At 41.3% G+C, this 23,974-nt stretch overlaps 1 protein-coding gene across 7 annotated transcripts; it reads right to left on the minus strand.

The window, feature by feature from the left end:
- Window positions 1-348: 348 nt before the first annotated feature.
- Window positions 349-23,967, minus strand: TFG (trafficking from ER to golgi regulator). 7 transcript variants are annotated; one of them, XM_080375965.1, is made up of 10 exons: window positions 23,811-23,945; window positions 21,610-21,710; window positions 20,735-20,795; window positions 19,377-19,585; window positions 12,701-12,784; window positions 11,656-11,802; window positions 10,398-10,565; window positions 7,947-8,087; window positions 3,524-3,619; window positions 349-1,113 (listed from the first exon to the last, which is right to left on the minus strand). In XM_080375965.1, the coding sequence occupies exons 4-10, from the start codon at window positions 19,558-19,560 to the stop codon at window positions 773-775; spliced, it is 1,161 nt and encodes a 386-aa protein (XP_080232091.1). In that variant the 5' UTR covers window positions 19,561-19,585; window positions 20,735-20,795; window positions 21,610-21,710; window positions 23,811-23,945; the 3' UTR covers window positions 349-772. The 7 variants fall into 7 exon arrangements, with proteins under 7 accessions (XP_080232091.1, XP_080232090.1, XP_080232092.1 ...); XM_080375964.1 differs by lacking the exon at window positions 20,735-20,795 and adding an exon at window positions 20,974-21,023; XM_080375966.1 differs by lacking the exon at window positions 23,811-23,945 and adding an exon at window positions 22,580-22,625.
- Between the last annotated feature and the right edge of the window lie 7 nt (window positions 23,968-23,974).

Here is a 23,974-nt window from a genome sequence, read left to right on the forward strand (position 1 = left end):
AAAAAATATGTTATTTAGCTTAAATTTCTGAGTAATAAAGCCACACACACACCACCCTTGTTAGAAATCATACAGCCCCTTATCACCTTCCCTGTTAGGTATCCATCCCTGTCCATGCACTAAGAGGTTACACGGCCATTACAGCAGCAGAAGGCGCAAACCCCCCCACTGCCACACAGCCCATGGAAGTGATCCTACTGGCCACGCTTCTCCCCCTGCGCGCTGGGCAAGCTGCCTCCCCGCCGCAGCCCCGCTCTGCCCCTCAGCACCCGCCCACCCACCCAGCGCGTGTCTCGCTGCAGTTATCTTGTTCAGCATTACTTACGTTCTAAAAACCAAGACCAGGCGTTTAATAGATTCAGGGGTTTTATTAGTTTCCCATGTGAGCGTTACAATTTATAATACATCATACCTAGTTTTACCTCCAGAACGAATCTAATTTAGTACATCATGGTATTAGTAAAAACAAGCCTGATAAACGGGCTAAACTTCCAACTAGCATCTTCGTATCCTCCAAGCAAGGCAAGCTAGAACGTCGATCACTTTACAGACATTTAGGTAGTGTTTCCCAACAACCTGGCCCCAAATTACACTAGGAAGCAGATACAATGTAAAGCAGGAAAGATTCGTTTGGTCATCCATCCCCCTCCCCCCGGCAGATTTTAATTAACAGCTACAGTTGTGCCTCACGACAGTCCCGGAATCTCAAGTAAAAATCCTGGAGCCTGTGGGGATGGGAGCACGAGCGCCCGTCACCCACCTGCCCACCTGCTTACCGGTAGCCGGGCCCAGGCTGCGCGTAGCCCTGGGGGCCGAAGGGAGGCCGGCTGCGGGCGTAGGGGTTGGGCCCGCTGGGCGGGGGGGTCATGGTGCTGCCAGGCGGGGGGGTGAAGCCGGGCCGCGGCTGGTAGGTGCCAGGAGCCGCCTGGGAGGCAGGGGGCCCACTGTAGGGCGCGGGCTGCGAAGCCTGCGTGGTGTAGGGCTGCGGGGGGTAGCTGCCCCCCGCGTACTGCGGCTGCCCGGGGAAGGCGGCGGCCGGGGCCCCCGCAGGCTGGCTGTAGGCCGGGAACTGCTGGGCTGGCTGCGAGGGGGTTTGCTGCTGGCTGTAGCCTGCTGGGAAGGGAAAGAGTGAGGTGGGTGAGAGACAGCAGAGAGCCGCGGGCGCCTGCAGAAAGACCTTTGCTTCGTTTACAGTGACAAACGCAACACAATGCCCTAAGCACGGAAAAAAGGCAAACCGAGAGCGAAGGGCCATCTGCCCAGCTTCTGGCGCGCTACCCTGGCAGCACAGCAACGCCGAGAACAGTATGAAACCCTTCTCCCGTGACTGACTGACACACATGAAAAAAAAAAGACAATCAGTACTCTATCATCATGTCGCATGAAAACTAAAAGGCCTTCACTGGCAAGCGAGGCAGAATGCAGCCTTTTTCCCCAAATAAAAACTAAACTGTCCTGAAAGACTGTCAGGGTTTAATGCAAGTCATACCTTCCAGTACATCACAGGTGTTTTCAGTTTTTTAAATATGAAAAAGTTGTGCAGAACAGCATACTTCAGTGCAAAACTTGCATTTAAACATGTCCCAAATTTGATTTTTCTGTATAAACAAGCTCCCAAAGGAATTTCTCTTCTTGAACACTTCAAAAATGACACAGACTCCTTTTATGAAGAAATAGCTACTTTATCCATCATGAAACACACCTGCAGCTACTTGCAATGAAACCTCTCCAGTGACTGGAATCCTGTCAGCATTAAACACCAGACACACAAATTATTACAAGTGCACAGCCCTGAACAGAAAGGGTAAGGAGTGAAGAATGCACTGGAGTAAACTCACCTTGAAACTGGGATCAAAATTTACTCATGCGACAAACCTCTGAAGATCCACTTTTACTACCATGTGTGAACAGCCACACTGTTGCCTAGTAGGCTTACAAGAGCAGAAATGGATCCCGCTCTTGGGGCACAGGGGTTTGAAAGGAGACATTACTCATGGCAAAACAAAAAAAATCCTGCGAGTCAAGATCCTCAAAAGCTGCTGTTGCTAGGTCCTCAGGAAAAAAAGAATGTTTCTGATAGATCAGGTTAATTGTGAAACCAGTTATGAGAAACAGGCGCCCCAGATCAGTTCTGGTGGCGTTTCATTCTTACTTAAGATGATGTCGAGTAGAATGCAGAACTTGCACTGCAGCTTTCACAGGAACTTCTCCAGTAAAATAATGGATTAGACAATGGTAGGATATGACTAGAAAGCATATGGAAACTCCTCTTTTTTCCCCCACCCCCGCTCAGATTTAAGCCTAAGGAAAGGCAGATAAACCCTTCTGCTTCCAACAGGCTCCTTACTTCTTCTGAAATTAGACTTCAGAAAGTCTGTCACTCTTCTAATTACAAATGTGGGAGTGAGAAATCTGCAGAGAACAAGACACCATTTAGAGACCCACATCAACCAGCTCTCGCACGGTGCACTGGAACAAGGGCTGGAGCACGAACCTTCAGTTCCAAGTTTTCTAGGGTCCTTATCCAAGATAAACATGGAATTTCTTCAGAAGCTCTGGAAGCATTCTCATCTACATCAGAACTGATGCACTCTCACTGTACATGTTGCACACCAAAAAAAAAAGGGCCGCACAGGCTCTGTTCTGAGTCACTTGATGGTATGGGAGACTTTTGTTTAATTTAAGGAAGACTGTTTAAAACAAGGAATGATAAAAGCTTTGTATCATTTTCTAAAAGCAACTTGCAATTTGTTACAGCATCTGCTGTTACAGGTTCACACCTGCACTTCGGCTGGATTACGGTTCCTCACATAGACTATGCATTATGAGATGCTGGCTGCTTCTAAAGCAAATAAACTGAAATTGTGAAGTCAAAGTTTATTTTGGGTCTACGCAAAAGCCAGCTTTTCATACTTGACCACATATAAACCACTAGCGCACTAAAATGTTCTTCCGCTAAAAGTCTACTGGCACCTTCACTTGAGGCATCAGCAAAATCAACAGCTAAAAAAAACCCTGTCACTTGGTAGTTTCACTGAAATTTAAAGTATTGATAATAGCCAAGGATTTTCTAAATGACAGCTATAGTCAGTGTTCACACCACCGAATTTTGTACATGGAGATCATTCTCAATGCAAGAAATAGGGGCCATCTTCATACACCACCAATATTTAAGAAAGCTAAATTGGGATGTTTTAGTCACTTAATTGCTAGAATCCCAAGACCGCAGAAGTTAATTCTGAAGACTGCGCATACTTCAGGTGATTCACCTTGCCTGCTGGTCAGTAACAAAGCTTGCTTTTTGGTCACCATCAGGTAGGACTGAGATACTGGAACCCCAACTCGGTATTTAATTTACTGACAGCTACAGCGCTCTCTTACTGGTCATTTCCAAATTGCGCCGGTTCCCATCGGAACCGCAGGCACTCGGGCTGCTCAGCACCCTGACCAGCCCCCCAGGTTCAGGAACCGACGCTCACAGGGCGCCGCAGGACAGGAGAGGTGCTACAGCTCAGCCGCTTACCTGGGTACTGCACACCGTACTGCTGCTGGGGCTGTGGCTGGGCCTGTGGCTGCTGCGCGGGGTAGCCCGGCTGCTGGTACTGTTGATACATCTGACCTACAGAATAAAAACTTGTTTAGTTGAATCCCAGTACCCTCACTATATTAAAGACACGCAGCGAGCAACATCCTAACAGTTCAAAAATCACAGAAACAAACCCTCTCACAACATGTAAAAACTTTTAATTACTTTTTTAAATCTGAACATGGTGAAGTTTGACTATTATATGTTCCACCTAATTATCAGCTGAAATAAACCTAAAGATTTTAGTTTCTGAACAAACCTGTTCTGAAGACTAAATTATGTTTATCTACCACCAACAGAATAAACAGTTGCAACCTGGTACGTGAGGCTTACTATTTCATGTTTTCAGAACCCACCTTAATTAGTGCTATTCTGGTGGGTAACGGAGCAGGAATCTTTAAACATCTTGATAACTGCTCCCGAACTTACACTGTAAATTAAAAGTACTTCAAAAGTTAAATGTGTCCTCAGATTGTCTGTTTATATTAAGTTTTTAAGACCCATTTCTGCATCAAAGTACTGTAAGCAGAGCTGTACATTATTCACTCTGATCACATTTTCCAAACGTCATCCATCTCTTATTATCTGACCTGCTGTAAGCCAAGTTTTCTTGAGAGACCCAGGAGTATACACTCTAAAGCAAAAATAAAACCATACATTCTTAAACTTGGGTATTCCAATTCAATGCTCATTTTTCCTAAATTTGATGATTCCAATTTCTTGGCAAGAAATATTTGTTTAGACTTAACCCGTGGGCCCTGTTCAGGCATTCCACTGTTCCTCAATTTGCCAACAGGCACAGTCAAAGAACAAAACCAATTATATGTCAAAACTAAAGCTTTGCTGCACTGGAGCAGACATGGAAACTTCAGTATTATAAAGTGTTAGCGTACTATTATTTGTTCTGCAAAGATCAGCAGACTCTATAAATACACTGTTAGGCTGTATCTTCTGAACTGCACCAAGAAAAGCAACTTGGCTCAGCTCCAAGTCCTCCCAGACCCCTGTGCATGCTGCTTTAAAAGAACTCCTTATTTCTTCTTTTCTCTGCATTACTTGCAGCTGAAAGCAACGGTATTTTCCATTCACACTAAGCTGTTCAAAGTATTTTATACTGCTGCAGTCATTCAAAATATTATTTGGTATGCAATTACTGTGGGATGAAGAGGGTGCTAAACACAAGGCTTGAAGAGAATTTAAGCCTGTTAGCTTGGTAATTAGGTATTAGAAACCCAGAATGCATGCTTTCTGTTTCTTGAACTCACGTTGTTACAGGGAGGTGTGGGAGAACAAGCCAGCGGCTGCCTGTCTGCCTTGGGACAGCTACCTACAGGCAACACAGAACGGCACCGGCACCTGCTGGAGACCACAGGCAAAGGGATGGGAGAGAAAGAGCGTGGAGTCCTTCCCAAGCCTGCTGAGGCGGCTTGCTGTCTTCCACCAGGGCTGAAGCATTAGGGAGGAGCAGAGGGGTGAGGTGTTGCAGCACCATTCAAGAAAGCATTCTTAATTTACAGCCATGAATGCACGCGGGGACCCTATGGATCCTTAAGCACGGTTTTCCCCTCACTGCATTTTTCACTCCGAAAACAAGATGAGCTACAGCACCAGTGTCTGGTTTTGTACTTAGCAGTGCTCAGTGCAGGCATGGATCTGCCAGCATTTACCATTGTTCCTGCACCCTGAAAGAGCCATTTTAGCTCAATCCAGAAAAAAAAGACCAAATAGGTATATTCTTTTCCATAGAAGATCATGAAGTGCTTGCAGGAAGGAACTTTTTACATCAATTTCAGCAAAACCTAAAAACACGTCCACATCTGTAAGTGGTTCTCATGCATGTTCAGCGACTGGATTTAGTGGTACAAAAGCCCAGGCATGCCACACGAGACAGCACTAAGCTGAAATGTCTCTGTTACATTGATTTAATTCAAACTAGTGAATGCTTAGAACTTTTATCAGGGGAGGCAAGCCATTAATTTGTATCGGCACATAGAGGTAAGGTGACTTGGTATTCACAAATAACAAAAAATAATAGCCAGCTATGACCACCATAACATTTATTGGCAAAGAACGCCATTAAAAAATAAACCCCAATATATCAGAACGATTGTTGCATGACTGGCATCATCATTTTACTTATATACTCAAAATACTGGGAAGGTGGGTGGGAGGCACTGCTTAAGGTGTTTTTTTAAAAAATGAACTAATATTTTAAACTAGTTTCTAAGAACAACATGCTCTGAACCAGCAGTTCCATTTGTGTGAGCTAATGCTGTTGAAAACCTAACCAGCAAAACGTATGTAAAGTTCTGGCTGGGCTCCGGCCCTGCACTGGTTCTCATCTCAGCTGCAGGAGAGCAGGATGGGACAACACAGGCCCCCACATTACCACTGGACCGAGATACTATCAAACAGTGAAGTACGGAAAGTACTCCCTCTTCCAAAAAAAGTCTTTGAACACTTTGGATAAAAGCAACTTAGTTTATGAAAAAAAACTTAAGAGGCTGACAATCACACATACGTTACCCAGCTTTGGTAAGAGACTGCTATTTACTGTACGCATACAACGCACAGAATAAGCACCTCACTAGTATTTCTGATGAACAGAGTGCAATGACTTCTGATCTCTTCTGAAGAACTGAATCATCCTGTTTTATCCAGAGTGAAGAAAATATAATCAATACTTCAATATTTCAGTGGCAATAATAAAAACTGCATAAACTACAAAACTTGAATAATTAGTGCTGTTGTATTTCTATGTGTGAAAAAAGATCTTGGGCAGAGTTACAGCACAGTTCAGTTAAGTGTTTAAAAAAACAAAAACACCACCAACCAAAAAGCCACACACCATACTTTCTTCAGCCCAAATTTAGAAAAATCATTACATGTACTCTGATACATGAACCTAGACAACTTCTTTCCCCAGTAAGATGAGTTTTGCTGAAACAACTACTTTTTTCCCCTCCCTGGTATTAGCATCCATTCAGAATTCCAACCTAGCGCTGCTAGTGCTCTTAGGAGTTGAAGCGCTTTTTCGTTTCAGCTCTAGTTTAACATCAACACTTAAAACCTCATGCCTTATGGTATTAAAGTAAAAATACTAAATTCATAAAATAAAGGTTCAGTAGCTTAGAGTCTGGTTTTTTAATATTAAGTTTGCTGGCTACTGACAGGAGAACCTTGAAGCACTTTTTTCCAAAAGTAGCTTCCACACACAAACACCAAACACTTTTATCTATAAGCTACAAAGATGTCTCTTGCTGCCTCTTTGTATCACTTGACTAATTCTTAGGGAAGCAAGCAAGTAAAAAAGAAAAAAAAAAAAGCCTGAAAGCAGCAAAACAAGTGTTTTGGAAGTTCTGCTGCAACCACCTGCACTGGTGCCTGCCTAGATATCATACCCAGCTACAAGCTGCTCCATCAAAAATGTTACTGAACCCCTTCAGGCAAGGCATTCCAAGTGACTGTGGATACTGTCATCACCCTCACTAATGCCTCTCGTGTCTCAGCACTGTGCCAGTACAGAAAGCAGCAGATGGTTGTAACTTACTTCTATGCTAACACAGAAATAACTTTGTATTGTACTTCGTACGGAGGTAGAAATACCAAAGCGAGTCATTCCACAGTTTCATCCAGAACTATGCAGGTCTGAAGGCTCAGTGCTCTTTGCAAATATCAGTAGAAAAATGATGCCCAAATGTAGCAAACCTCTGAACAGGTTTATTCTTACAAGTCAAGTAACATGTAAAAGGGCAAAGAACTCTGGTTTCAAATTCCTTTGTAAAGGCCTCAGGCTTTAAAGGAGAGCCCATTGAGGCTCTCATGGGTTACGCAGGCAAACCACAATGCATGTGAGATAGTTAAAAGGTTTAACTTGACTAGCACAGAGCCATACATAATAAAGCAGCAATGCAATAATAACGGCTCTGTTTTGTTAGAAACTATTAGTAAACATTTTCAATTCACAGTAGACAAGCCAACAAACTGTTAGCTGAGTGAAAGCTTGACACGACACACAGGGTATGAGACGAACCAAGGTCTTCAGATAGATTTACAGTGCAGCATATATAAATCTGCCTTACAGTAAAGTGAACAGAGATGCAAGTAGGAAACAGTACCATGAAAATCCTCCTCATCCTCCTCCTATTACATCACTCACCCTTTTAAACAAAGCTACTGCTCCATCTGCCGTTTCTATCTTGAACAGCGTGTGAGGAAAAAGTTTTTCTGCCTAGTGGCAGGGATGAATTTGTAGTTGGGTATCAACTTTGGGTCTGCCAATTGGCAGTCACAGATACTAATAACCCAGATTCAAACACCATCACTCACACCCTGAACAGTAGAAAAACATGCTGCTTACCTTCCACCTGACCAGTCTGTGGCTGTGTTCCGGGGTACGGAGCCTGCTGGGCCTGAACACCAGAAGGGTGGGCTGCAGAAGAGGAGGAAGCGATACTGTCTGGTGTTCCTGATCGCTCTTCCGCAGGGGCACTGGGTGGTCCTGCAGAAGCAAAACCAAAAGACAGTACGTGAAATGAACAGAGTCTAGTACAAGACGATTCCTTTGTAAAGGTTTTAACCTTTTTTCCAGTTTTCCACAGATTTACATAAGAGGGTGTCACACCCAAGCTAAGACTAAACATATTTGCACATGTAGACTCTCCTTTGAAAATATTTGGGGGGGGGGTGTGGGGTGTGGGGTGTGTTCCACCTGTCTCTAGGTCACTAAAATTCATCATTCCAAGGAACCTGACCCATTTGTGGGACAAAACCCTCCATGGCAACATGTTTTTTCCACAGCTTCAAGTGTTAACCTTGCACGTGTACACTGAAGACTTGCTACATTTGGACAGAACATGCAGTTACGTACCTATTCTTTCTCATCTGGAGCAAAGTGAAAGGCTTCAGGAAACTATTCAAATGCACTTGTGTTCTACTGTGGCCCACACGGGCCCAGGCAACAGTGTTTTACCAATAGTCATGTGGCATGTGAACAGAAAACCTCTAAGGAAGCTGTTAAAAATCGCACTCCCGGACAGGATATGGCAGGCTTCAGTCTAAAAGCAACTGTCTGCTCTGATAATTCTGAAAATATTCCAGCTAGCACCCAAAGAAAGCACAGAAACAGATTTTCTCTATGTTAGAGAGAAGTTCTGACATATGCATGTGAACAGGTATAATCTACTACAATTAAATGCAAAATATTTTGTTAGAAACAAGGGAGCTTAAACCTGGATCTTCACAGCTCTTAGCTACGTGAATGCAACGTATGAGACACTACTTTCAAATACATGCTTAAAGTTAAGCACAAATAGCAGAATTGCTGCAAATTCACTTTCAATTTAGTTATATTTACACAATATAAATATGCATCCGTCAAGCCCTTAATTATGTTTTCATGTTACCCTTATTAGGGGGGAAATTTATCAAATTTGCCTACTTCTGGTTTTGCCTTTATATACGTAACTGTGGGAATGTAGCTTTAGAAATGGGATTTCTTATATCCTGCTTCAGTGGTCCTCTGTTAAGTTCTTTGTACATTCCAAGCACTGTCAAGTCAGTTCCTTCTGTCAGAAGAATTATGGAGACACATAAACACTGAAGCATCACTGATGCTACAATCAAAGCATTAACTGACACTGAGGCTTTGTGCCAAAAGAAAAACCCACTTCTTCAAGAATTAGCTCCGATTTTCTGCTAGTTGTACTTCATACTCAGCCATTTCATTGTTCAGAGGATAGCCCGTTGTAAGCTTTTAATTCCCATCAAACCTTTATCTGGTTTGCTAAATAACCATGCTGTGACAATACCCAAAATGTGCCATGGAGGAAAAGATCACTCAGTAGGCCTGATCCACGGGCTAGTACCCTGATCTGAAGACAGCCACTCTGTCCGTGGGTACAACTTTGGATCCTGCAGGGTTGCAATCACGCAGGGATCTATTCCTATCACCGTACACTTCTGCCAAGGCAGTCGTACTGTAGCACCAAGCTCCAGTTGCTATTAGTTTGTCTATCTGTATCATTACTTCACACATCACATAAAATGGACTTGCTCTACAGCTGAGAGTACACAGCAAATCCTACTAGCTAACAGTAGTTTTATTTTCAGCTTTCAATGCTACATTAAACCTTGCCAGACCCATGAAGATTCTGTGCAGAATCATGTCTCAATATTCTGCATCACATTCCCTATTACATTCTATATTGCTTTTCTAACTTCAGGTATCCTGTACTAAGTTGACTGCATTCAGTTTAGTATAATCAGCTTTTACACATTTAGCATTCTACTACTAGATAGGACTGACAGTAATGCAGCTCTTCAAGAATAAATACATGTTATTCCTTTCCGTTAACACTAAGTTGACACTATTTACTTCTGAAATGAAACAAGAAAAAAGATGGGGTTGTATAAAATATTCTGACTGACCCGAACAGTAGAAGCACAAGAACTGCAAGATCAAACCCTAAGGCAGAGCAGTGAATACTGTTTTTCCCTCTCTGAAAGACACTAATTAAGTTACTTTATAGCACAGCATTAAATAATTCAAATAAAGTATTTTAACCCATTTTCTACCCCAAGCTAAAACACAATGCTAAAACCAACAGGAACGTGTTAACATTTTGTATACAAAAGTCAGCAAACACAGCCACAATACCATAACATAACAGGTTTTAGAATTCTGAAAAGAAATAGTGAATACAGAACACAGCTTAACACATTCAAAATACAAATGCTGTATTACAAATCAAGATTTGAGTCATCAGTTACAAACTGGTTTTGCTTTCCTCTTTGTAAGATACGCCCTTACCTGACACCTGATCGTCTGTCAAGCCAAACGCTGACATGACATTCTTGCTGATTTCATCCTGGTTCTTTAGCGGATCAAACGCAGACATGCTCGCTGCTATAACTTGAGTAGATGGCTTAACGTTAGAGTCAGCAGCAGCAGGCTTTTCTTCCCTACCATCTACAGCACCTACAAAACAAAATGCCCAGTTATTAATTCTTGGGCACTGAAACACCACCATACAGATATATCCATATATTTGTATCTATATATATTCAGAAACCCCTTACCTAGTCAAGTGGTACCTTTTCTTTTAAAAACAAGCAACTACAGATAGGGTTTAGCCTGGATAGTTTTGATTGCACTCTTAAGATCATCAACCTAACCTCCTTCCAAATGGTTTATAACAAGAAACCGTGGTATTTCACTGAAATTAGTTACATTGTAGGAACAGGGGCTGGGATAACAACAAAACTAATAAAACTTTGAAGAGTAAAATACAAAAGTATCCTAAAAGAAAGGCTGGAGTTCTTTGCCTCTTTACTCAGAACACTGTACCCCATGACTTTGTGTCATTATCTTCTGTGTCCAGCTCATCCAAGATCTGTAGTTCAGCACACAGAGGTATAGTTTTTTATAGTACAACAGCCCTAAGCTAGGAGACAAGTGCCTCAAAACTGAGAGAGTAAGACCCGTTTTGCCCTCCCCCAGTAATCCCTTCCCACCCCTACCTGCACTCCTGTGCTGCTTACCCTGAGACAGCTCTGATGCTGGTCTGAGCTCAAAATGTGTGGATTCAATTTCCTGACTTGGCAGAAAGAGTGGATATAATTTTTGCTGAATTTGCTTTTTACTGTTTTAGTGAATCAAACTTGCTTAGCAACATGACAAGACAAGCACCAGAGCTAGCCCAAAGTAAGCAGTGGAACTGCTCAGGTGGGACCAAGAACTCTTCAGCAACAACAAACTATTAATTCAGGTCAAAGCCCTCCCAAAATGTTGTCATGACTCACAAGTGTCAGTTACAGCATTTTCATACATTGCAACAAAAACTCAAGACTTTGAAGTTTCATTCCTAAATTGACTTAGTGCTTTACTCCAGATAATCTGAATAAAAATTCTGCCTCTGAATTACCTGAAGCATTAAAAATTAAGTTCTGAACCATCAAGCAACAATTAAGAATGATCACAACTGGCATTCAAGCCTCTGTTTTTCACTCTGTTAAACAGCACACAACTCTGCAAATCAAACCAGACGATTCTTTGCCAGGCTGCCTACCATTTTCAGGCAGATTAGTGGAAAGCCCTGGTTCAGACGGCGGTTCTAAACAGTCCAGTAAACGATTGACTTTATTGCGAAGTTCTATCAGCTCTCGACGCAGGTATTTCACCTGATTAGATTCTAGGGGTCTTGGTTGCCCATTCACTGCAAAACAATAATTAGATAAATTTAACGCTGTAGTAACATTCTGACATCCAGTTTAAAACTGAAAAGAAAAAATTTAAAATTCCCAGCTTTTACTTGCTTCTAGCATCATCATCCTCTGTGGAGTCTAAAAGTACCAAAGTTTAGTCAACACAGACTGAATACATTCTAGACCTTAATGTTCCTCTGCTGTCCTCTCAGTTCAGCATAACACACAGAACAGAACTGCAGAGTGAAGTCTGCGGTACATTTCTGCATTGTTTGTTCATTTCCATGAATATACCCTGAACAATACAAGTATCATACATGGTTACGGAAAGCTGTCCCTTTAGAACTAATGCAGCATACACAACACTGCTGCAATTCATGAATAAGGTCAGTGTCCAAGTTAAAGGCTGCTTGCTATTCCTTGGAACTATGTGCTAATTTACCAATAGTAGCCTGGAAAACAAATAACTATTTTACACAAAGGTCAAAGGATAAATGTTAAAATCTATTCAACTTCAAGTGATTAATGTTAGTTTTTAGCAGTGTACTAGTAACACTGCAAGATAATCACCATCTTAAATTTCTCATGTACCTGCAAAGAAAACCTCACAAATGCTACAGAGTGGAAGACAACACGGAAAATAATATTAAGAAAAAAAACCACTGACCACATATATAGGTATGCCAAATAATTTAAGCAATCTTACATACAGAAATAGTTTGTTTCCTTAAGTTCAGATGCCACATGAAACATCAAGGGAGAAAACAGATACCATGTATTAATCCACTATTTTTAGCTTACTGATCTCATTCTTCTGAAATGACGAAGTTTTTAGCACCTCCCAGTGAAGTCTACTGCCTGAATTTTAATAAACATTGTTTTTAAAAAAAGACAATCTTCTATACTTACCAAACAATGTCAGCTTAAGTATCCTACTGCATTGAATTGCAAAGGAAAGATCTGAGCTATCAAAAATTGTTATAAGATCTCCATCTGAAAAGAACATGAAAAAGTTACATTAAAAGCAAAGCCTATTAACTACTGAACTTCACAATAGAGCTGAAGAGAAATTACTTCATTACTCAAAAATAACTTTCCCTATTTGATTCTAGGAATCAAACTGAAACTAGGAAAAAAGTTTCTGATTTTAGTGCGAGAGTCATTATGCAGGAAAATTATGTGCAGAAGGTAGGGCAGAAGCATGACCGGCTCCTAAAGGGAGCCTTCTGGCATCAGCCCTTTGAAAGTTCCACATAGCTCATCATTCTTTTATGCTACATACAGGATAAAGCATTAGAGCTGAGAGTTCACAAAGTACAATGCCAGAAAGAATAATGGTTCCAGTTAAAGTTACATGCCTTCCAAGTGGCTCCAAAACCGTGCTGCCCATGAACACACAGGAAAGTCAAGATACATAGCACAAGGCAACCCCAGTTCAATTTTGAAAAAACAAAACACGCACACTAACAAGGGAAAATGTTAAGTGACTAGAACACTTTCTCAGGTTATACTCAGAGCACTGAGGTGTGAAACCAATTTTCAACAAGGGAATGATAATAAAGTTCCTGTGTAAATGTGAATAGTAAAAATACCTATCAGCCTTAACACAAATAAGAATAAATATGTCAAGCATTCAGAAGAATTTTCTCTTCAATGAGGAATGTGACATGAAGTCTCAACTCTCAGTCATTTATTTCTGTGTCAGATTTCAGAGGAACTCCCATCCTAATGCATCCTAATCAATTTGCACATTGCCATCAGTCACAGAAATGATACTAAATTGTATGGGATCCTTTATTCTTCAGATACATGGGCTATGCATAAAGCACTGAACACCTTTAATGATATTAATACCCAAGAGGTACCAAGTTCCCATTAAGTCTGATCTCTCACAGCTTTTAACCCAAGTCAACCCACATTAACATATTTGCTTACTCAACAAGATCACAGTTTAACTGTTTTAAACAAGACTATTCTTGTTTAAAGACAAATCTTTGGCAGGGCAGATTTTCTGCATTTTTAACATATTCAACAGATTATTAATAGATTAAATGAACACAAATTAGGCAGCACAAAGGAAAGAGTTGGAAGGCATTATCAGGAAAACGTGTGTACTGACAGAGGGAAACAGAAGGGGTAGTACGACCCCTTCCTTCCAGAGCAGCATGACTAGGAGCTGAGTTGAATCTGACACTGTCTAATGAAGCTTCACCTTCAAAAGCAACAGCATTAGATAAATGACAGCTTGGAACAAAGCCAACTCCAGGCTACCAATGCTCCTCCCTACAACACTGTCACAAGGACACTCTCTGGACAGACACAGAAAAGTGTTTTTCATACTGATTACTGCCTAAAAATTCTGAGCTACTCCTTATGTGTTGGTGACAAAGTTCCAACGGTATAAAGTTGTGGTTAAAATTTTCAAATAAACAAATGGTTCAGTACAAATAGCCCGTAAGACACATGATGGCACATTGAGAAAAGCTCAAAATTTCAAGAACTATGTATCCTAATTCTGTCATACCTGATAACAAGTAACACCTCTGCAAAGGAAGGTTTTCTTAGTATAGTACCATTAGTAACACCTAACAATGCTTATCAGTCTTCAAAGAAGTTGCTTTCTGTCCCAGTTTCAGCTAGGATAGAGTTAATTTTCTTCTTCATAGCTGGTGCAGTGCTGTGTTTTGGATTTAGTATGAGAATCTTGATAACACACTGATGTTTTCAGTTGTTGCTAAGTAATGTTTATACCAAGTCAAGGATTTTTCAGTTTCTCAGGCCCTGCCAGCAAGAAAGCTGCAAGGGCACAAGAAACAGAGAGAGGACACAGCCAGGACAGCCAAAAGGATAACCCATACCTTAGAATCTCATGCCGAGTATATAAACAGGGGGAGCTGGCTGGGGCCTGCCACTCACTGCTCAGGGACCGCCTGGGCATCAGTCAGCAGGCAGTGAGCTATTGCACAGTCCATCCCTTGGGGGTTTTTTCCTTCCCTTTAGATTTTATTCCTCTCCCCTTCTCTGCCTTTTTCATTACAATTGTTGTTGTTATTATGTTTATTTATTTTATTTCAAATACTATATTATTCTTAATCTCAGTCCTCGAGTTTTACCTTTTTCCTGATTCTCCTTCCCCGTCCCACTAGGGGTGGCAGTGGGAACGAGCCAGCACTTGCACAGTACTTAGTTGCCAGCTGGGGTTAAACCACAACACTTTCTAACAAAATAAGAAATCTTACAAATACTAATAAACTGATGACATAATAAATAATTCTTAAGTTTTCCTGAAAGAAATATTGTTGTCTCCAAAGATTTTTTTACATCCTACATGCTGTTTGCACTTTCACCATCTCAAAAAAAATTGGTTGACAGCAGTATCAGTCATGGGTTCACTGAGTAGAAACTGGAAGGTCTCCAAGAGCAGAGGTTCCAAAACCCCACTAGGCAACCTACTCCAGTGACCCGCTGCCCTCCCAGCCACAACTGATGCTCAGCCTCCCAAACTGCACTTTATGACTGCTGCCGCCTGCCGCTACCCAGAAGAGTTCACATTCAATGGTCTTTGCAACTCCCACTCCGCTGAGGCTGCCATGGGCTCTGCCCTCAGCTTCCTCTGCACAGCACCGAACAAGCCCAGCTCCCTCCGATGCGCCCTGCGGATCTTCTGCCCTCAGCCCCACACCGTCCTCACTGCATCCTGCTGGACCCTCCCCAAGGCTTTTTAGCTTCAGGCACAGGGGGCAAAGCTGAGCACAGACTCCCTGGTGGTGCCTCCTCACCACTGCCAGGAAGGGGAGAGTAATAGGGTCCCCTGTTTGTCATTACGACCCATAACAAGACTTAGACAATCAGATCCCAAACAAGTAACTTCCATAGTGTTAAACAGCCCTTTCTCGTTGGCAGTAAAGCGAGGGCCAGGCGCAGCAGGAGCTCCCTTCAGCTCAAACACTTCCTCCAGCTTTGCAGTAACCCTTCCTAAATGCTGATACCAAAATCCACTGGTGTCTTACAACAAAGCCCTTTACTCTGTATTCTCCTGGTAACACAATAAATGATAATTACTTCTCTTGCCAATGCACAGCACTGGCAGACCATCTTGTGATGCTTTTCTGTCGTACCAGTCAATACTCAGATTCACTGCCTGAACAAAGGTGTATGTTCTAAACAGTTTATCCTGCACAGCCAAAAGAAAATGTCAAAATTAATACATACAGATTTATGTCAGTCAAAACAATCCAGACCACTCCATCTTATTTTCCCTCACCTACTTGAACATCTCTGAAGGCATTAAAAATAATGATTAATGTTTCTATTTTAAATTGCTAGCAGAAAAAAAGGCTGAAAAGCACCAAGTACAGAATTTTGTCAGATGCATAGTCAGTTCTATGATTCCTATCAACAGTCACCAAGCAGAGCACATGCTTGGATTCATAAGAAATATGTACATGTCGAGGCACACAAAAGTCTGACAATTTAAGTATATTGGATTTATCAAACAAAACTTTTCATTTTAAGGAATGTCAATGAAGCCTAATTCCTGTTAATATGACATAGATATGAATATACAATGTTAATTATTTTCTACTGAAAAGTAAAACAGACTCTCTATTATTTTCTCTATTAATGTTGTTACTTCAAGAACTTACCTTTCTCATTTTTACAAGAGACATAGCTTTTACTCTCTACAATTTCCCATGTACCCTAAACATTCCCTGCTAGGCCAATTATAATTTTTTTTCTTTAGTAAAAGCTAGTGACTACTTTAACCTACCAAGGGATTCAGACTTCCACTTTCACATCAATTTTGCACCATCATGAAGCATTCCCATTCTTATGACATTAGAAATTAGAATAAATTAGAAATGTTTAAGACATTAAACATCTGCCTCATTATCCTTGGCCCTGCTAGCCATGCTTCCTCATCTACTAGCTTTATTTACCCTTTCCCCCCCCCCCCCCCCCTTCCATTTTTGGAAAAAAAAAAAAAATTCCAGAAAACAACCACCAAAAATGTAGTTTTCCTTCACTTTGGTAAAGCTACCAAAGGTAGTGAACATTACTGATGAGCACACCGCCTTGATTACACGTAGTATGAGTTAATAACTCATTATTGGATCTGACACAGAGACATCAACTTCTACTGCAAGGTAATGAAGGGGAAGAATAAAAAGCCAATCTCTATTAGCACTCTAGTTTTAAATTCCAGCCTAACTTAAAAATAAATTTTAAAAAAGTAAAAGTTTCTACTATTGGTTCCATAGGAGCTTTAGCATATGTAACTCAAATAACATGGTATGCTTAAGACGCAGTTCTAATCCAATTCATACAAATTCACTGCTGGCAGGCCTCACTAGTTTGTTTGGGGGTTTGGGGTTTTTTTGAGCATTGTGTTTTATGACATATTCAAGAACCTTAAGCAGGACATGAAAATTATTTCACACCTAGTAGCGGCATTTCCTTAGTTCAAAGTTTGAAAGATGCCAAGCTTGAATATAAAACCTAACTTCACAAGGCCGTAATTAAACTGAAACTTCTTTTCCCTGGTAATTAAAAAGAGCATCACATAACCTAAATATAGCTTAGGAATATGCTTCTGACTATCTTAGTCCACAAACCCAGAGACAGAAGGATCGTGATTTAAAGTTTCCTAGCCTCTGTGATTAAGCATATCAGTTTGAAGAAAAAAAAAGTATTAGATTCAAGGATCATGACAGTTTGATGAAGATACAAAGCCACGATATTTTCTACAAGTTTTAAGTAAGAAATCCCATATTCAGGCCCGAAGATCACTAGCTTGACATGTTACAACAACAAGAAACAAAGCCAGGAGGGGTAGATGAAGCATTCTTCTGAACACTCAAGGAGTGTGCATATGAGTTGTGAGAAGATGCAGATGAAGGTTGTAGAAGTAGTGGAAATCCTTAGACCAACTTGAAGTATCTCCTCATAACCGATGAAGACAAGTGATCCTCCAGGTCAGGAGTGATAAATAACAAAACGGAAATGGAATATATACATTCTAGCTAACGCTTCTAATGACTGAAATAATTTAAAGAAGAATCTTAGTTTAGTTGAAACAAAGTCAAGAATACCACAGTCCTCATACAAAGCTTGAAGCCTAGTTCTGTTAACTTCTTCCTTAATCACTTGTGACTTCTGGTATTAACAGCATTTAAACATCCTTAGTAGTGATGATCAGCTAGGATAACATACACTGAAATTTCACATCACAGTGGAATATGAGTACATTCTGAGACAAAGAAAACTAAAAGTAGGAGGTCTCTAGCCTGTGAAAGACAACCAAAGAATGAAATTAGTCTCCATCACGCACCAAAAAACTTCCATCACTTCTTCAAAAAAACACAGATAGAAGCATACACAGAGAACTATACCAAAGAAAAGCTAAGAATGCAAAAAAGGGACTATAAGCTTTAACTGAATGAAAAAGCATCCATCGGTTCCCTTCCACCTTTCTCATTCCAGAAAGAAAAAAGAAACTGAATATGTGATAAGAAGGGGAAAAAAAACACATACCACAAATCCACTGAGCTCTCTCCCACTAGAGACCCAAAATAATAGCCCTTCATTGTATATCAATTTTGATGAGCAGAGTCTCTCAAAAGCTTAATGAACCTGAAAAAAACTGTCTCAGGGTCATTCAATGTGAAATTTTATTGCCTAGATGTATGAACAAAAGTCGTTTGACATTTCAGGTACCACAGACATTGCTAAAGTTTCCTAATGTTATTAAGGAAGATGAACCTGAACGTTTCAGTAATGTAGCTCTTTTACTGTACACCAGGATAATTATCAGTGTCTTTGATCTAAGAGACTTTGGATTTTATCACTTCATTTTGAGTTTCATTTTATGAATACCACCTCTCCGTCCCAAATTAAGTAGCTTATCCATGCCCCACACTGACATTCAAAGAGGAAAAACCCTCCAAACCACAACTCTTTCTACACATCTCAAACAAGGCCCTTTTCATTCTGTGGAAGACCATCTTTCTTAGGGTTCAATTTTTTTAGCACTAATGATTGAGATTTTCTTTGAAACAACCAAGGTCCAACAGATTCAAACCATCAAACCAAGGGTAATATTACTTTTAATAAATATTTCAGACCAAATTAAAAGTCTCTTCTAATCTTTACTGATGAAGGAAAACATAATCAAGAATTACTAGTACATAAATCAAGTTTTCAAAGTCTTGTAAGAGCTTGTGTTAAATCATATAATCATATATGTTTATTCACACCTCATCTTCAAACCCACTTGATCACTGAAAACACATCAAAAAATGGTTAAATGAGTGGACAGAAGGCAATAGCTGCATAGCATAGCATTAGCTTCCTGCAACAGCAAAGAATGAACTTTCAGATAGCTGATATTTCAGAAAAACTGGAGGTAATACTATGTTAAGACAGCATAACCACAAGAGACAGAGATTCTATTGTCTCATTCAAAGGATTTCACAAGAAATCAGTCACATTTGCCAAGGAATCCTGACAATTTTGAAAAGGTGAATTTCAGAGTTTCTGTCCATAGATAAAACACATCAGCACAACAGCAGTAATTAAACCTCACCTTCATCTTTGTATTTTATTGTGACTTCATCATTGCTCAGAAGTTTTCCTCTAAACACTCTCTGCATCATTAGCACCAATTCATCATAGGTGATATCTTCATTATGAATAGGAATTCTCCTAATATCTTCCCCAAGCTGAGCTTTAATGATCAGCTTCCCACTTAAGTCCAGCTGCCCATTCATGGTGGATTCCTTATTGCCTGCAGACCTGATAACAACAAAACATTAAAAACATTTTAGCAAACTAAACAGTTATTTAAATGTATCTGATGACAGTTGTGAAGCTTCCCATCTCTGGAAAACATTACTGTTAGGAAGCTCTCCAGAGAACCTCTCTTGGACGCATTTTATCATGTACTAATTTCTCAAACAATAAAGTGCATCATACATAAACTGAGCTCATGAGCAAAGAACTCTCTAAGATCTGACACTTCAAATTAGCAGTTATGGTTCCCAGTGCTCAGAATTCAGAAGTAAAGATTATTTTTAAAAGTCAGACAGCTTTTAAATATGTGTGACATTTAGAAATTTCAGCCTTGGGTGGGTTTTTTTGTAAGATACCAGCTGTAAACTGCCATGGGAAAAAGGCTATAAAGGAACTATTATTCCCTAGGATCTGCTTTTGAGATACACGTATACATGTCTCTCAGGAAAAGTGAAACTGCACCAAAAGCAGTCATTATATGTAACATTATATGGGTTACACTATCATCTTATCAGATTATTTTTACAACACCCGTAATTATGACACCCAGCAAAGGGGGTTTTATTTTATCATTTAAGAAAAGACTGCCAGAACAAAATATCTTATTTCAAAGACTATAGGTAGTAAGGTGGCTTTACTATGGGGATCAAGTTGAATCATGCTTATTTCATGAACAAATAAATGAAAAGCTAAACATTTGTTTTATTATATGCATGATCAGAACACACTGAGAGTTCCCCTCCAGAAAGGAATATACACATTTTTTCCTTTTTCTAAATTTTGACCGAGATGTTATAACCAAGATTTTACATTTTTAAAAGCTGTTCAATAGGCCATACATGAGCTACTCATTAGGCTTAGAGACACAAATTTGTTATGCAGTGCATGTGGTCAGAACAGTTGGTTACTCTCAGAGCTTTAAGATAGGTGGACAACCACTCCAACATAAAAGGAAGTGCAACAAAGCCATCTTGTGTCCAAGCAACACACAACATACACTTCAGTTACATCTTTAACACGTTATATAAGACAATTTATAAATTATCACTTTCTATAAGGCATCTCTCCTGTTAAAAACCACAAAAGCCTTATGTTTAAAAGAAAAACAGAAACTACAGAGAAGTTACTAAGCAGAGGAGTGAAAAAACACACACACGGTAGCCAATCAAAGGTCCCCGTCTTTCTTCACTGTTTGGACAGGGCCAAAATAGATCTGGAACGAGGCACAATTAAATAAGCAGTTATCTTAACATCTGAAGTACAAATACTGGAGATCTTAAAAGCAGGCAGCCCTACACATCAAAACTGACATTTCCAAAGCCACATGTATGCAAGCATTCTCTTGTGCAAAAAGAATTATTGGTAGAGATATGCAGGTATTTCTCCCTTACCTTTCAGGATGTTATAACAGTGCTTTATGAGAAAACTGAATTTTGCTCTCCTACCAGAGAAACAATACACTCAGCTAAAGCCTTTAATACATCATACCTTGACACACCTACATATATTTAACTCTGCTGTTTCAATGACAGTTTTGCATTGAAAAGATGTAGCATGATGCTATCTCTAGAGTGAATTCAGTTTCTCAGGTTTTGTGTAACTGATATCAAGCAAACACTTCATGCAAATCCCTTTGTTTAGCCCAATGACATCCAAAAAAGAGGCAAGAAACTACTGAACAGAACTCATTCTTCTAATCATGCATAACAGGAGTTAGATGGATATAGTCTGATTGCAGACTATACATATATAACACAATTAACACAGCCAGGATGCTGCTGAGACCCTATGATGAAACAGTGAAGTTTATAATATCATTAATGCTCTCTAATGCATTATTCGTGTTTTGCAACGTAGGAGTCTTAACTTCAGGCACATTGGCTCACATCTAATTAACACTTTAAGCTGGCTGTACAAGCACAGGGTTTTGCAGAAGTTGTTTGGATTTTTTTTTTTATTTAAAGCACTTCAGCATCCATCTACAGGGTTTTCTTTCACCTTCTTTCCAAATAGAAATTTACCATTACCTTGCCTGTCTTACGCTGGATTACTGGATAGAATTCCCACCTCACTTCAGGATTGAGTCAGCATAAGCAGTCATGCACTATCAGTGCCAGAAAACAGGGAGCTGCATCAGAAAAAAAAATTTAAAATATTTATTTACAGTCACCCTTCCTTAGAATTATATACCTCACATCCATCTTTCACTTTAGAACATCTTAGTGAATATACCCAACCAAAAAAAGTCACTGTTTTATCCATATTGTAACATTTTGGATACATTTTTTGTATGTAATATGAAGATTTAAGTATTGTAGAGTTTGAAGTTCAACCAAAACAAATCATGAACCAGAGTTTTACTTTCATAACAGTAGTAGTTTATTTTTGATAAATTTTGTAACTGCATGTAAGAATTATTAACAGTAATGTGTTCCTTTCCAGGACACTGATCTTCCCCAGCAGTCCCAAAATATTTATTTGTACGGTCTCCATCTTGAAACCCCAGGTTAAAGAACCTAAACTTCGATTAATTTAGCAATACAAAAACCTAGAAGCCGATTTTGTATCTTAAGACTGAAGCTTCTGTGGCATTAATCGGTGTGTCTTCAAGGACAGACTGCATAGCATTAAGACAGACTACCAAAAGGAAAGGAGTAGTAATGCCACTTTCCCACAGGCCAAGCCACCGAACTGGGCAAGAAGGAAATGCAGTCAGAAATATACAACGACTTAAAAACATGACCTGCCTTCATTTCAGTTTAAGATTGTGGGGTTTCTGCTGAAAGCATATGTGATGAGCTGCATGAAGTTTATGCAGTCGACCTTGATTGCACAAGTGCTTAATGCCCAGAGCTACAAGACAATGATTTAGTATACAGACCAGTCCAGTGGAGAACAAAACTGTGCTCCTCCCTCCCACCTGACACACGTACCCTACCCAGCACTCTTCTCCTTGTCTGTCTCACACACTGATTTGTAACATGATTTGCTGCTAACCAGAGAGAAAAAGTAGATTCCTCTCATCCACATGAAATTGGGCTCTCCTCTTTTAATTCAACTGGAAGTAAACTGGAACAGACAGGCACAAGACATGCAGGATGGAAGCAGAGAGCAAGCAAACCCCAGAGAACAGACAAAGCCTCCCTGGTTATCACAGGCTGGCAGCTGCTCCCCTCATCCTGGGCATGAAACGTTCGCCTTCTAAAAGGTCTTGCTCCCGACAAGGAAAGACTGTTGCGACATACTAAGCAGGTGAACAGAACAGTCTGAAGTGACACAGCTGAATGGACAACTCCCAAGAGGGTTTTTCACAGATGACACAGAAGCTCACTAAGAAGCTTTTTAACAGAATCAATCACAGTGTCTACTTTCTTGAGGGGGAAAAAAGCGAACCAAACAAAAAACCTGTAATGTCTTCCTGTTTAAAGAAGACTATTTTTTGTAAGAATCCCACCGACATCCTTCTAACCTTCCTGGTGTACCGCATGCGTTTTGGAGGCACAGATTTTTCCCTCCCCTCTTGGCTCACTGCCTATGTACATCATGCACCGATCTGAACGGTGCATGTGGACAGTGACCGTTCAATCTGAGTCAACAACTTCAGGATCCCACCTAAAGCCACGATGTTATAACCACGCTGGATTTTACTACCCTTTTTGCGTTGCAACAGAGAAAAACTGCTTTGCCTAAGCAAGGGAAGAACAGGCATTCCTGTTTCACTTTTTCCTGTCAGAACAGCGGCAAGGTGCAGGGTGAAGCACAGCGACAGGGCCCAGCAGCACAGCTGCTCAACCCCGCCCGACGGGGCCATGAGGGGTCTTCCAGGGTACCTGGGCGGTGGGGCGGGGAGCCGAAAGGAGGAGAGGTCCTTTCGTTTTCCTCTGGGTGGGCCGACAGGGAGCAGAAATCGGGAAGCGAGGAGCCTGCAGCCCCTCTGGCTCCCCCTGCGCAGGGAGGAAGGGAAGGCCTCCCCCGGCCCTCACCCCCGGCCCTCCACCCCGGGCTCCCCCGGCCCTCCACCCCGGGCTCCCCCGGCCCTAGAAGCCGAGAGGCGGTCCCAGCCTCCCTCAGGCGCGGCCGGAGGACCCAAGGGGTCTCCCGGCCTCTCCACCAGGGGCCGCGCCGACCCTGGAACCGGGGGAGGGGACTTGCTCCGGGCCGCAGACCGCCCGCCTCCCTCACGGGGAAGGCAGCCGAGCCCAGCCGAGCCGCCCCGCTCCGCTCTTACTGTGGCGCCGGTCCCGCCGGAGGAGGCCGCCCGCCCCTCGCGCGCCCGGCTGCGGCCGCCCGTACGTGGCAGGCAGGGAAGGGGCTGGCGCGAGGGCCGCAGCTGCCGGGCCTGCGCGAGCCGCACGCATGCGCGCTCCCACCGCCCCGCCAGCCCGGCGCCGC

Source organism: Falco punctatus (assembly GCF_963210335.1).
Source record: "Falco punctatus genome assembly, chromosome: 2".
In the NCBI taxonomy this organism is placed as follows: Eukaryota; Metazoa; Chordata; class Aves; order Falconiformes; family Falconidae; genus Falco; species Falco punctatus.

What these genes read in the sequence shown, in the direction of transcription:
- TFG (XM_080375960.1), bottom strand. Translation starts at nt 19,560, where the DNA reads ATGAATGGGCAGCTGGACTTAAGTGGGAAGCTGATCATTAAAGCTCAG. An exon ending in ACAGACTGGTCAGGTGGAAG is followed by an intron (nt 3,620 to 7,946) that starts GTAAGCAGCATG and finishes TTTATTCTGTAG; the next exon opens with GTCAGATGTATCAACAGTAC. An exon ending in GTACGGTGTGCAGTACCCAG is followed by an intron (nt 1,114 to 3,523) that starts GTAAGCGGCTGA and finishes TTCCCTTCCCAG; the next exon opens with CAGGCTACAGCCAGCAGCAA.